General features: G+C 37.0%; 1 protein-coding gene across 7 annotated transcripts in view; it reads left to right on the top strand.

The window, feature by feature from the left end:
- The window catches only part of ERCC6L2 (ERCC excision repair 6 like 2), a 58,385-nt gene that overhangs the window by 7,381 nt on the left and 36,310 nt on the right, over positions 1 to 14,694 (top strand). For 6 of the 7 annotated variants that reach the window (XR_012658123.1, XR_012658122.1, XM_075079871.1 and 3 more), the window contains exons 3-9: positions 84 to 203; positions 1,639 to 1,832; positions 4,022 to 4,183; positions 5,092 to 5,299; positions 6,727 to 6,867; positions 8,442 to 8,555; positions 10,064 to 10,183. Coding sequence is in view for 4 of the 7 variants with exons in the window: in XM_075079871.1 (XP_074935972.1) it covers positions 84 to 203; positions 1,639 to 1,832; positions 4,022 to 4,183; positions 5,092 to 5,299; positions 6,727 to 6,867; positions 8,442 to 8,555; positions 10,064 to 10,183 (1,059 nt within the window). In the remaining 3 variants the exon portion in view is untranslated. Of the gene's footprint in view, positions 1 to 83; positions 204 to 1,638; positions 1,833 to 4,021; positions 4,184 to 5,091; positions 5,300 to 6,726; positions 6,868 to 8,441; positions 8,556 to 10,063; positions 10,184 to 14,694 lie in introns of those variants that run through there. The other variant, XM_075079874.1, reaches the window with a different exon arrangement.

Genomic DNA, 14,694 nt, shown 5'->3' with positions numbered 1-14,694 from the left:
TAAATGTTTATTTTAATTTGAACTGATTCACCTTCTGTTTGCGTTTTCGTACTTTATCACTGAGAGTTGTTTTCTTTCTCAAGGTCATTTCATTTTTGGCTGCAGTGTTGCACAAAAAGGGAACACGTGAAGATATTGAAAATAATATGCCAGAATTTTTACTGAGGACAATGAAAAAAGAATTAAGGTGTAACCACAAGAAGGTACCACTTTAGTGATACAGCTTAATGATTTTGATAAAAGGCAATACTTGGATTTTTTGTGTGCTTGTTTTGTTTGCTCTACAAGTTTATGTATATTTATTTTTAATATTCAGCTGCTTACATAGATTAGGGATTCATGGCCTTCCTAGTACTGTTAGGGAAGCCTTCAGTTTTCCAAATTATCATAGTGCATTATCTAGCTGTTATTGTCTAATCTGTTAATACTGTTGATCTGCACTAACACAAAACATTTGGAAATATGTGGATGAGATTTGTAGCTAGAGTACTTTGAAAAGCCCATGTTAGTGAGTAGAAAATCATAGTTTTGTGTGATTGGGTTTATAAAGTATAAAAAGAATGTGTGTATATATTAGCATTACATTTAAATAATTAAGGTGAAGGCATATATTTGGAAAGTTTATTGCTAATCTTCTTGTCACCTTACATGTTCTTGAATGTCTGTCGTAATGTCAGAAGCAAGGCTGATGATAATCTAGGTAATCAAACACAGCAAATAAAGACAGATGTAAAAGTTCCATATGAATGAGAGAAATCTGGAGATCATTTTAAGTTTACTCATCAGAGGATCCATGCACTTTGTTTTCCATTGCTATTTTTATTTTATTGGAATCATTGGAATATATAACGGCAGAATGGTTCATAGGAGACTAGCTCTGTGAATAATGGATACAGGTTCCTCAGGAAAGATAAGCAGAGAAGAAGAGGTGAAGGGATAGCACTTTATATGAAAAAATCCAGGAATGCTTCTGAGTGGGTATAAAAGAAGAAGAATTTAATTTTGAAGATAATTAAGTATTGGAACAGGTCACAGAGAGATGTTGTGGACCGCCCCATCCTTGGCTTTAAATATCTGAATACGGTGTTGCCTCTGCTCTGACCATAAAGTTGGACTAGAAACTTCCAGAGATCCTTTCCCACCTCATCGATTTTATTATTCTATGATATTAAATGTGTTGTACGAGCTGTCCTAAATTTTTAAACCCTTTTCACATCTTTCTGTTTTGAAGACACATCTTGACTAGACTTGGGGATTGAATGAAACTGCTTACCCTCTTCATCCCTCATTTTCTTGATCTGTAAAACGTTTTGTGGTACACAGACACAGGTGTTATAACAGAACAAAGTGATATTATCTCATGCCTTATTGCAGCTGTTAGAGTATAATTTGAGTAAGTAGCACTACTCTGGTATCTTTTGTAGTATTACAGTATTTTCTTCTGTACTATTTACATAATCTGAGTAAACTGATTACTTTTGCATTTATATTGACTCAGATACTACACTTCAAAGTGACAGAATTAAACAATTCAAACTGTAAAGCAGTAAAATAAATCTCAAGATTTTGACTTTCCTTATTGAGAAAGTACTGTGTTGTAGTTTTTCCAGTAATACTATAACAGCTGTTTGTTTTCAGACTTTCCTCATAGTGGCCCCTCTTTCAGTGCTGTACAACTGGAAGGATGAGTTAGACACATGGGGGTACTTCAAGGTCTCTGTCTTACATGGAAGTAAAAAGGATGATGACTTGAGTCGCATCAAGCAGGGAAAATGTGAAGTTGCCCTTACAACATATGAGGTACTTCGGCTATATTTGGATGAATTTAACAGGTATTGATTTTAATGCATTTTTCTACACACAGAATTTTAACTCAGTTTGCATTGTTCTTTGCAAGTATTTATTCTTTCTGTGCAATGTATTTACTGTTAGATTCAATAACTCATTGTGTTGAAGAAAAGAATCCCCTTCAACGGTCTTTGGAGAGTTTACCCTGTACTCTCTTTGTAGTGGGATGCTTGGGAGAAGTTTGGATAGTTTTCATAAAGCTAGTTTTTGCTGTTAACCCATTCATGAAGTGTTGTCTAAAAGGTGCAGGAATTGCCTGTTGGAAAACTGGTGGTATCTAAAAGATACGCAGAAAATTTTTCTCCTTACACTGTACTGAAAGATAGAAATAAGTATGGGATTTTTAGCAAATGTTCAAAAGGTATTTTCCTTGTTATTTGCACTTTTCACCAGGTTGATGAAATTACTGAGTCCTAAGAACTTTGAGATACAAGATACGTATATGTGTCTGTGTGTGTAATTTTAAATACCTGATGGACTTACCAGAATCAAGGTCTTTCTGAAAGCTGATTGTGTAGAAACCCTACTTTATTTGCTCCATAGCTGTCAGCATTTTCAGAGTGGGACTATTGCATTCCATTTGTTTCTGTGAAGGAGTATTTAGCCTCTCATCTGATCCTAGTGGTCCTCTTCCCTTATGTCATCTTGGAAGGGGTACAAGTTGCTTGAATGGGTAGTAGTAGCAGCCTGCCCTTAGCAGCTGGTGTTGTCAGTGGCTCGGCAGATCTTGTCATTTTAGGTGTTGGGGAAGGTCCAGGTCCCAGCGAGTGTCGTAGTGTTCTGGACATCCATCACCAAAAACTCCGATCTCCAGCTTTGTCTGTGCTCGGGTCTGAAAAAGAAGCACAGATAGGAGAAGACTAAAGGAGTTGTGTTGCCAGTACCCTAATTCTTGCTGTTGTCCTTCTGAGGAACAATTCAGGCTTGGTCATTGAATAAGCAGTGGTCAGGAAATCAGGTGCATGTGCAGAGCAGAGCTGATGTGTGAGCAACTCCATACAAACACATTACTTCAATATCCAGATTTACCAAACTGTGTCTGCACAGCATGTGGCTGGATCGGCCTATGATCTTGATGCTAGAAGCAGGTATGTGTCTTGCTGAGCTAGAATGATGGATTGTCCTCAAAAAGTGGTCTTAAATAATTAATTATCACTGATAAGAATGCATAGACTCGGTTATGCATGTAAATTAGTATAACGAGAGATTAAGTTGAAGGAGATAGCATGGTCATTTGCTAGGCTCCTCTCAGAAACTCAAATTTTTAGCAGATTTTAGGAAAGTAAGGAACTCGGATATCAATGTATTTAACAGGCATCAAAAATGCCACAAGATCAGCCTTCACATTACTGTACTAAATGCAGCCTGCTCAGGAAAGAAGTTTCCTTTCAAACATTTCTGTTTCAGCTTTTTGCTGTTTCAAATATCATCGAAGTGGATATAATTTTGTTCTGAAGTATTTGCTGATAAACATAAAGTGATCTCAGAAGGCTAATAAATCTCTTCCTACAGACTTGATGACTTAAGTTATTATCACAGTATACAGGTCGTTCTACCTCCAAGTTTTATGGTTGAACTGGCTGCAAAGTATCTTTTGGTCCCTGCTTCTAGATATGTTCCTCCTCGTCAGAAAATCACAAAATATAAAAACTGCTTTGCCATGTTGGTATCATAGGGATATTAAAGAAGTTGAATGATGGTTTCATGTAGGAAACTATGCAGATTGAAATCTACTTCTAGTTGCACTGGATAAGTTTTGTTGGAAAAATGACGCGCACCTGTGTTAAGCATGTTTCAGTAGTTTACCTTCAGAGATTGATTTAATTTTAGTTAATCTTACTTACACGTGGAATTAGTGCTGGTGAGATATGCTGGACTGATTGCTCCAGAGATTGAAAGCTGCTTTCTTCACAGAGAGCATTTGGTACAGTTAGCTGTAGTTCATTTATTTGGCTATGTAGTTTAGCCATTATACTCAACTATGGCAACTGAATTTACTAAACAAACAGAATATAAGGAAACTGAGTAGCATAATACAATATAAAACAGGAAAACCAACATAAAGTGTCTTACAATAATCGTGGTGATAGTGTGGCTGACTTCACTTTGTTTGTGTATGTGGGATGACGTGATAAGTAGTTTCAGTTAATACAATGTTTCTTGTTGGTTGCAGCGTAGAATGGTCTGCTGTGATAGTGGATGAAGCACATAGAATCAAGAATCCAAAGGCTCAGATAACTCAAACCATGAAGTCACTAAAATGCAATGTTCGCATAGGTCTTACTGGAACCATTCTTCAAAATAATATGAAGGAACTTTGGTGTGTTATGGACTGGTAAATAAAATATTTTTTTTTATGATTTAAACACCTCTATATTTTAACCATGCAGTGGGACTGGGATAGGGCTAGATGATTTGGACCCGTGTAAAAAAAAAAAAAAAAAAAACCAAAAAACACCCCACAACCCTACAACCAAAAAAAACCCCCCACACCTAACAACCACAACCCTGCCCCCAAAAAACCCCAATGTTCTGTGAGAATATATTTTCCATAGATGTATTGGAGGTAAGCTCCTGGTAGATACACCTGCAGTATGTATTTTGCAGTTATTTAATAAATATGGACCTCCACTTACGATCTGCCTTCTTTGGGGAATTTGGTAAGCAGTTAAAATAATTGTCTTTTTTACCCTATGTTTACCTTTCTTTTTCAAGGACACTATTTTCTTCTTTGTCTTTCCACCACACAGTGGATTGAGAATCATTAGTTTTGAACAACATTGTGCCTTTGCTCTGTCCAGTATATGCAGGTCATTCTGACTTACTTGGAAGTTGAAAGTGCTAATATTTTGCTGTTTTCCAAAATGCACAAATGCACTTATTTGGAAAGCAATGGTCTTGTCCAGGGAGACTTTTAATGGTGAGGGAGAGGTGGAAATAACCCTTGATTGCTTTAACAGTAAGCTTAGTGTTGCATCCTATGCTGATATTAATAGATCTCGTAACATTTGAGGATCACAGTAAGTAAATGAAAAAATGGCATGTCTGGAAGTAGTATATGTTTCTATTTATATACACAATTTTTATTAATTTCTGTAGTGATTGTTAATTTAAGATCTCTTGCTGTTAGCCAGAAACAATTTATGGTATGCTTTTAATCAATGGGAAAGGACAGGCTGCCTTGGAGTAAAGAAAATGCTGTTATTCCTTCACACCCTGCCCCCTCCTTTTGATTTTTAATAGGGCTGTACCAGGACTTTTGGGCAACAGACTACATTTCAAGAAGAAATTTTCTGATCCAGTGGAGCATGGCCAGAGGCACACTGCAACTAAAAGAGAGCTAGCAACAGGTCGTAAGGCCATGGTGAAGCTTGCAGGAAAAATGTCTGGCTGGTTTCTGAGACGTACCAAAGCACTTATCAGTGACCAGTTGCCAAAAAAGGAAGACAGAGTAAGAGTGCCAGCACGTTTCAAATACAAGACTAATGAATATATCTCTTATTGGTTTTTTGGTTTTGTTGTGGTTTTTCTCATCATGCCTTTAGTAGTTTATGGTTTTCTTTCAGACTTACGAATTTTAAGAAGAAACCAGAGCCTTGGAAAAAACGCACATGCAGTAGTCTGCTTTGTTCACATAATTACTATGATTGTGTGTTGAAATGGAGTTAATCAAGCATGAAAATGCTCAGCTAGACTTCTGACTAGTGATTCACACATCTATTTTATGTGCACTTTTGTATGTATCTGTGTAAACCCAATGCAATGTATGTAAATCTCCTGAAATTCTATGTAGGACTTCTGAAATTGCAGCTTGACACTTTGTACATAGAAGAGTATGCTTTTCAATTTTAACTCCCTCATTTTTGGTCACAAAAGAAACCCCCCAAGCCTAAAGCTGATTGTTGATAGGTCTGTAATCCTGTTCATCTAATGGTGTTGTAAACATTATTTAAAGTGATGATACTTATGACTGCAGGTAAGAGTTCTGATAAATTTTTGTTAGATATATTTGTGCTTCCTTCTAAGTAGACAAACACATTAGTTTGCAGCAGGTTTTATTTTCAAAATTTGGTATTTATTCTTCATCTTTAGTGTATAATAATGTCATCTAAATTGTCTTCTGAAGGAAAGATTAACACAAGCGTCAGTCAGTTGCTTTTCTAAATCTAGCAGGTTTTATTCTTTTCATTCTCTTGTTAATGTGAGTATATGTTCAAGTTACTGCTGCATTATTATAGCTCAGCATGGTGCTGCTGCTGTGTGGGTGGCCTACGTTAAGGAATGATCTTGGGATTTCTGTCTCCTGCTGCTTAAGACTAAAGATGTCATGGAGATGCCACCCATGGTCTCTAAGAAGAGGGATAAGAGTTTTGGCCATAGCACTGTGTAGATCCTTGCCTTCTCATTGCTTATTCTGTTTGTCCTGCCTGTCGTAGTGCTCTACAACAGCTAGTGCCTAGAAAAAGGAAAGAAAGGGTAAATTAAGCAACTGGCAAAGCAGAGGGAAGTCCTTAATCACAATTATGCTTTTATTTTTCTCTTTTCCCTCCTTGTCCTATCCCTCCACAAAAGCCATACTGAAAGCTTTATAGAAATGAAACAGCAGGTTGTTGTAGCTTGATACTGATGCTCTTTGTAGAATTTTGGAAGGGGATAAAATAGCTATACCTACATTTTGGCTACAGTTTCATACTATTTTAGTGTCAAAATTCAGATTTTTTTATTTGGTGGTAGAATAATTTCATGTAACTCTTTGAGCAAGCATATTTTTGATTTCTACTTTATTTTCAATGGTTGTTTTTTTTTTGATGCTGTGCTCTTTGCTTTTCATTGCATGTTGCACATAATCTTGTTTTGGGGTTTCTCTCTCTTTGGCAGATGGTATACTGTTCCCTGACCGAGTTCCAGAAAGCGGTGTACCAGGCTGTGCTAGAGACAGAGGATGTAAGCTTAGTATTACGAGCAGGAGAGCCCTGTAGCTGCAAGAGTGGCCGTAAAAGGAAGAACTGTTGTTACAAAGTAAGAACTTGCAGTGTTTGAATTTCAGAACAGAGTCTTTCTGGTTTGACTGGTAGATTTTTCTCAAGAGATTCTCTGCCGATGAAGAACCGATTGAAATGGCTGCGTGGGTATAGGCCATCTGTTTGGGAAATCCTGACTGGAAACATGGGTGTTACATCACAAGCATGATGGCATTAGACATTTTGGGATTACAGCACAGCTGCTTTGCATGCCCTGAGCAGGTGCTGGTTTATGCAGTAAATTCTGTATTTGTTGCATTTATAAGTGCACCTGTAAAACAGTTGATGTTGGCAAGGGTATTGTGTTGGGATGTTCAGTATGTGCCCTGCATGCTGCTCCCATATGCCTCAGGCGGTCAGTGAGAAGCTGCAAAATCAGAAGCATCCTGGACCCAGCAGGTTGTCTGGGCTTTTCTTGTGTTATAACAGCAGTTGGATTGTATCTTTCTGTGCTACTAAACATGCACTTTCTTTGCTTCATTGAAGGGGTAACTCCTGACAGTAGCCATAGAGCACAAGGAGAACTTTGTTCACGAGTAACAGCTCTGCAGATATCTTCTATCGTCTCTGGATGTCATTAACACTCTATTAGTCTAGCTTTGTGTTTGTTTTGCCCGTATCACTCAGTAGGCTGAGGTTAAGCATTCTTTTTAACGTTTAGAAGCATATGTCTAATACTTGATTCTCCCTATTTTCTTTCTGGCCTGTTTTGATTCTTGTGTAGTGGTTTGTTTTTTCTCTTTTTTTTCCTAAAGGATCTAGCTTACTCAGTCTTCTGCATTGTTCTTTAAAAACAATCTCCCTATCAGCCTGTTTAATATTCCGTGGATACTAGTATTAGTTCTTTGCAGGATTCTGTTTCTTGTGATGTTTTGTAGAAAAACATAAAATGCCATTGAACTTAATTCACAAAAGGCATTAGGCAGGCCTGCAGGTACTTAAGTGCTTTTATGGACTGTCTTATTCCAAGGTTAACCATGAAATTCAGAAACTTGAGAAGGGAAAGGAAAATGAATATTGGTTGAATCAGCCAACCATAACCAGAAAAATAGCTGATGCTGTTGTGGCTGCTGCATTGTAAAATGTTTGAAGTTGTTTGAATTATGTTACTTGGGATGCTTATAGAGCTTTATACATTTCTGCTGTAGAAAAAAGTGAAGTTAGCAGTAGTAGGGTAAGAAGTCATTCAAAGCGCTGTGGTTTGATTTACATTTAAATCAGTTGTAAAGTTATTTACAAGTTATTGTTAGTTAAATCTGTCTTTTTGTCTACCAAGGAATTCTTGGTTGTTGTAGTACTTTCTGTAGATATCATGTTATCTGCAAGGTTCAGCAAACTATGAACATAGCTGTGGGTTTTTCTCTTTTTGAGATGATGTTTTCTATCAGGGTCACAAAGCGGAGGAAAAAAACCTAGCTACATTTTCATTAGAAAAACAGTATGCATCTCTTCAGGACTAATTGTAGTACTACTTAGAACCACCAATGCATTAAACCTTGTAAGAATAGCACTTACTTTAGATTATTTTTGATTTTCAGAACAATTTGTTTGCATAAACTTTTTTTTTTGTAGGTAAATGCTCATGGTGAAACAGTTAAGTCACTGCGCTTCAGTTACCTGACAATCCTTCAGAAGGTTGCAAATCATGCTGCACTGCTACAGACGGACAACACTAGCAAGCAGCAGGTTAGGTTCAGAACTGTCTAAAAAATACTTACGGAAAATGGGATAAAACTCTTGAATGAAAATGGCTGCTGGCCTCCTTTTTAAGTCTTAACTAACTGAAATTAAGGTATTTTGCAAAATTCCTTTTCCATTCAGTAGTTCAGAATGTAATTCTTACTTAATAGCAATGTTACACAACAGTATGTTCATTTAGTAGATGCATATCTGAAAATAAGGGTTATAGAAATCAATAAAAATTACTCTTCTCCCTAAAGCTCTCCAATATTTCTAATAATGCCATTTCTGTTCCATTTATGACAAGTGCCTAGTAAGAAGAATGTCTTTGTGCAAATAAATAATAAGCAATTAGAATGTGTTTCTTCTTTCTCTAGTATTTTATATTCAGAGCTGTGCTTCTGTAAATAATGGGAAACATGTTTTAGTAGAAAATGCTGAATGAGAAAGCAGTATCAGTTTATCTTGTTACTGTGGCAAGTAACCTGCAAGATCCACAAATAGCACATTTTAAAAATGTTTGTATGTGATCCTTAAGATCCAAAAATGAGCACAGGGATTTAGGCGTGTTAACGTTCCCTCTCAGAAACCACAAGGGAGTGGAAATAAGAAAATCTTATCTAATTTGGCAAGTTTATTCCATTAAAGCAGTTTTGCTTTTTAGGAAATGTTAGTTAGTGTCCAGGGCCTTAAATGCCATAACTACCCAAATGTGTTCAGTGTTGTGGGGTTTTTTGGTTTTGTTTGTGTGGTTTTTTTATACTGTGTATGTAGTTTGAGAGTTTCAAAAGCCACTGAAATCATAAGTATTTTGAGACTATCTTGTATAGCGTACATAGTTATTAACCTCTCCAAAGTCTACTGAAGAAACTGGTATTTTGTAGTATTTCTTACTTTTCGGTATTGAAGTCCATCACATGTGTTTATTCTTAGGTGAGAGGTGAGGTCTTTTTTGCTCCTCTGGAAAAGTAGACTTAAAGTGTGTGATCACTTTCATGCTCAAAGCTACGCAGATTCTAGCTGTGGAGCAGTAGTGTGGCTGTTGAACAGTTTAAATATGTTTCCCATGTTGTTTTTTGTCATATCGGTGGGACAATGTGTAATTCCCATATTGGCTCATCATGCCAGAGGGTAAAGAGATGCTGGTACACAGTTAATGTACCCAGGTAATGCAAACCTCAAGCCAACAGAGTGCTTGAGACTGAGAATTCTGGCCAGTCCTATTGCAGTCTCTGTCTAGGAGAAGAAATTTTGGGCATCTCTTACTCTAGTAACTGGAATCCCTGGTTTCATATTAGGATCCTCTTTCCTTTTTAAATGAAGCAAACCAGAACACACAGGAGATGTTTTATCCAGCACTTCTGTAGTGAACTGAATAAAAACACTAACTCTTTCTGCTTGAGTTACTTTGGCAGATTACTTGTTTCAACCTGTTTAACTCCTTGTATAGTTTACTGGTATTCCAATGTAGCTGTAACTTTTAATGCCTGTTCAAATTTCTGCTTTTCTTCCAGGAAGCACATATCAAGCGGGTGTGCAGCCAGGTGTTTTCCAGTTTTCCAGATTTTGTGCAGTTAAGCAAAGATGCAGCCTTTGAAACAATTTCAGATCCAAAGTACAGTGGAAAAATGAAGGTAAACCTGTTCTTTAGAGGAGAAATAAGTGGTAGTAATAGATCTCCAGCTGTAGTATATGGATATAAGAAGGTGTGTACCTAACAGTTGTGATTTTTTTAATCATCCTGTTCATGCTGGCGGTACCCCAGCAGAGATCTCCTGTCTTGAACTGGGGTGCCTCTGGACAAAGACTGGATAAGGGTGATCAGTGATGCAAAGATATCCTGAGATGTTAACTTAGTGATGGTATGGAAATGAACCTTGTAGTCAAGGGGATTGAGGTTCATAATGTTATAACAGATAGTTCCATGAAACCATTGACTTGGTGGCAGTCAGAAATGTTTGGGGAAGCTAAAAAGAGCAAAACAAAATCCTTACGGACTTAATGATTTGTGCATGCCTTCAATATTGTGGGTGGTTACAGTCCTTCCTCTCAAAGACTTGAAAAAGTTCAGAGAAGGTCCAAAAAGGTGATCAGTGCTGTGGGACAGAAACAACCAAGTAGGCTGGGACTCTCCAGTGTGGAAAAAATGTCTTAGGATGAATGTGAAAGTGACAATCATGAGTAGCATGGAACTGGTGAAGATGTATCGAGTGCTTGCTGTCTTTTCTAACCCTTTGGATGTCAAATGAAGCTAATAGGAGCCAGGCTAAAGATGAACAAAAACATGTTAAGTGTAAACCTGTAAAATGCCTTGCCTCAGGAATGGGTTTCAGAGGTGAACAGGATGAATAACTGAAAAGTATGTTGGATGTAGCTAATTAAAAAGAAATCCATATTAGGTTTAGGAATGTTCCTGAGCTGAGAGAAACTGGAGGGTGAGAAGCTATGCATAATGGAGTATACTATATTTTTGCTCTCTCTATAAACCTGGATACTCAGAGTTGCTGTTCGGGGCTTGGTGGGGGAGCAGTGTCCAGGCCACATTTTTTGTAGCAGTGATAGTTTTTCTTTACTGATGTTATACAAGCAGCATCTTTTCTGTTATTATATATATGTGGGAGGCCTGCATATTACCTTTGGTTTATCCACTTTGTTATCTCATGAGAGTCAACTTTATTGTTAATTAGCTACCAGCAAATACTTAATATATACCTGTAAAAATTAAGACCGTGATGTTCAGTGTTGGTTGTAAAGCTGCTCTTTTATTGATTAAAACTAATTTTGCTTTCTCTAGGAATTTCTTTTGGGTCTATTGCATACATCACTCCAGCACTGCCTTATGACATTTTCATTGTCTGTGTTTTGACACACGAGTGAAGAACACAGGCAAGCAAAAATGCCCAAGTTATGGCAAAGGTTCCAACATTATGTGCCTTTAAAGTTTGCAGCTTACAGAGCTGCCTGTTGTGAGGGATGTGCTTAGGGACATGGTTTGGGGGTGGACTTGACAGTGCTAGGTTTGCTGTTGGACACGATGATCTTGAAGGGTCTTTTCCAACCTAAATGATTCCATGAAACTGTGGCCCGAAGTCTGAGTTGCTTCTGGGACAGACTGCAGTGTCTTCTCAGGCGTGCAGCTGGCTGTGGTTGTATGGATTGGGTGTAGCCTTGGTTGGTAGCCATAAGGCTCTTCTCATGCTTGTGTGCAGTGGCCTTGGGTGGTAAGGAAGAAGATTCTGCTATTGCAGTGCTGGAGTAAGAGCATAAACAAGGTGGCAAGAGAGCACAGGTGGTGATCTTCTTCAGTATACAGAGCTTGTGCTGGTGGCTTGATACTGATGAGGTATCAGGCAGGTTGAATGATTACTTTTGACACTGAGAGATCCACAGGGTTAGAAAATTGAATCTCTGAGTTACCAGTAGATGAGTGCCAGGCCAGTTTATATTTCTCAATAAATTGCTCAAACATAAGTAGTAGAATCATAGAGTAGTTTGAGTTGGAAGGTACCTTTAAAGGTCATGTAGTCCAAGTAGAACAAGATGAGAAATGAGTGACTAAAAATAATGAGCTACTAGCATGGTGATTATTCCTGCTGTGGTTTGTTGGGGTTTTTTTTCTTGTTAGCAAATCATCTAATGTTAATCTTCATTCTGTCTTGCTAGAGACTTTCCTGATTGTGCTTTTTATTTAATTTTTGATCATCTAGCTTGCTACCAGCCTGTACTGATCAATATTCCTGTATTTCAAGGTAATTTTTATATAGATTATAGGTAATTGCAAAAAAAACCCCAGAACAACAACAAAGACAAAAAAAACCCACAGCCCCCCAAAAAACCAAAATCCAAATCCTAGATAAGCACTTATTCTTGAGAAGAACCTTGGTACGGAGAATTTCCATTTAAAAAAAAAAAGTGCAGCGTGTGTCATGGGAAGCTGAATTTTAAAACCCAGTCTTGTGTTTCTGAAGTAATATTTATATTTATTTCTTCAATATGTTTGGTAGATGAGTGATAAGTGCAATATAAATTTCTGTAGAATAATAAGGAAGGTAATAATAAAATTGCTGTAATTCTTTCACAGAACATCTTGTTACTCTGACCTTTTAAAAAAGTCAGATCAGACATTACACTGCAGACAAAGGTACAAAGCAATATGGACCTTTCTTTCCTCCAACGTAAAAAACTATGATCTAGTATTATGAAGGGTTCTGCTTGTTTAGTCTGTTTTACAGTTTATGAATTATAGGATAGAAACCTTTTTCAAATACTGTATTTATGATGGCCCAGTGGACTCTTAGCATATCTTTCCACTGTTGATGACCTCTTTTTTTGTATATATGCTTTATTTTAGAAATCTATAGTGTCTGTTTCGGTCCACTGCAAAGTGGAAGGATTTTATCTAAGAATTACTGAAAGAACTGCTTACTTTGAGTGAAATTGGTCTGCTTTCCCTTTCAAGGGTAACTTGAATTTTGTGTCAGTTCATGAAATATAGCTTAGTATAAACAGAATATTCCGAACTGTATGGTGATAGCTCTGTCCCTGGAAGGTAGAGTTTTATGTAATGGGCCAAGTAGCTGTCAATGAAAAATAAGGTGGTTTTTGAGTCCATTAAATTTCACTTCAGAATGATCATGATGCCAGAAATTGGTTCATACGTGTCTGGTATTCTGGTGGGGTTTTTTGCGGGTGGTGGTTTTTTTGTGGTGTGTTTTGTTTTTTTTTTTTTCTCCTGCTGCTGATTGCATTGGAAATATGTCTTGTGAGAAAAGATTGTCTAACGCTTTTTTTCTATTCTGAATATTAAAATAGAAGCTGTATAGAATGATTTTGGTTTTTATGCTCTGGAAGCAAAGTCATTTAGAAGGTATTCCCTTTAGAAGGTCCTCTTGCCATCAGAAAGTAATCAGAGGAGAGTCATCAGATACTACAGCTTAAAAACTACTTTGAATATCTTTTAAGATGTTTGTTTACATAAACATAATCTAAAAAAATTACATATTGTAATAAATGAGACAAATTATAGTAAAATGTTTTTAATAGCCTCATCCCACTGTAATACTTTACATTTTCAGTTCTGTAAATAAATTCTAGAAACTGATTGAAATGCTTTTGTAACTTCCATCTGGTAGTACAGTCTGAATAGGTATCAAAAAAAATTTAGTACAGGCTACTCAGAAACTTTGGCACAGGTGGTTTTCTTTTGTAGATGAGCATATTTGTAAGTTTGTGGATTTTATATAAATTTATTCAGGGTGGGGGAAAGGCTGGGATTTGTTGAAGTTCATTAGCTAAGCAGTTGTAACTGTTTTGAAGGGTTGCAAAGTTTAAGGTATCTGCTAAAATACCTTTGGTTCTCTCACCAAGCAAAGATAAAACATGTAGGGAAACATAGTGGTTTTTTGTACTGTGGAACATGCCTACCACCACCAGTAAAACTAGAGTTGCTCGAACAGCAGTGTGAGAGTGTGGCATATTGGTGTTTCTGTCCTACGTTGCGCTATGGCTGCAGTCAACTCTACATGTTTTGCAATCGATAGCATTTAAGCGCGTCACCCCAGGTTTGCTGTCCTGAATTTAAGATTATAACAAGAGCCTGGTAAAAACAGTCCCTATAATCCAAATGTACACATATAAGTGTTGGTAGTGTACCTATATGACTGTAATACATCCTCATTACGGTGAGGGGTGAGTAATAACACAGTGACGTGATCTGAACTTCAGCTATTTTTGTGGAATTATCTCTTAATTTTCAATCATACTGCAGAACATACAGTTTTTGGAAGACTTTCTGTTGCAAGGTGAATTTCATGTCTAGATTTTTAACTTGAAATACTTGAATATGTGAGAATTGAAGTGAAAGGAGTGTGCTGCCTTGTTTGGAAACCACGCTTTTTTCCATCATGAAGTAAGAAAGTGGGGACCTGCAAAGTGTAAGGGCAAGTGATTCCATTGTTCTTTTTTAAACACAAAGATTGTAGATTTTTCACACAGAAATATCGGGGACTGCTTGGAAAAGAAGTAAGAAAAAATGAGGGTAGTTTTAAAAGCCTGCAGTAATTCTTAATACTACTTTGTCTGATCATTTCTACAGTTTTGTTAAAATTCTGGATCAGAGACACACTATGTTTTCTAAGTGAAAAGG

This window comes from Phalacrocorax aristotelis, chromosome Z (genome assembly GCF_949628215.1).
Source record: "Phalacrocorax aristotelis chromosome Z, bGulAri2.1, whole genome shotgun sequence".
NCBI lineage: Eukaryota > Metazoa > Chordata > Aves > Suliformes > Phalacrocoracidae > Phalacrocorax > Phalacrocorax aristotelis.
The sequence above is the reverse complement of the archived record's forward strand: the minus strand, read 5'-3'. Positions and strand labels throughout refer to the sequence as shown.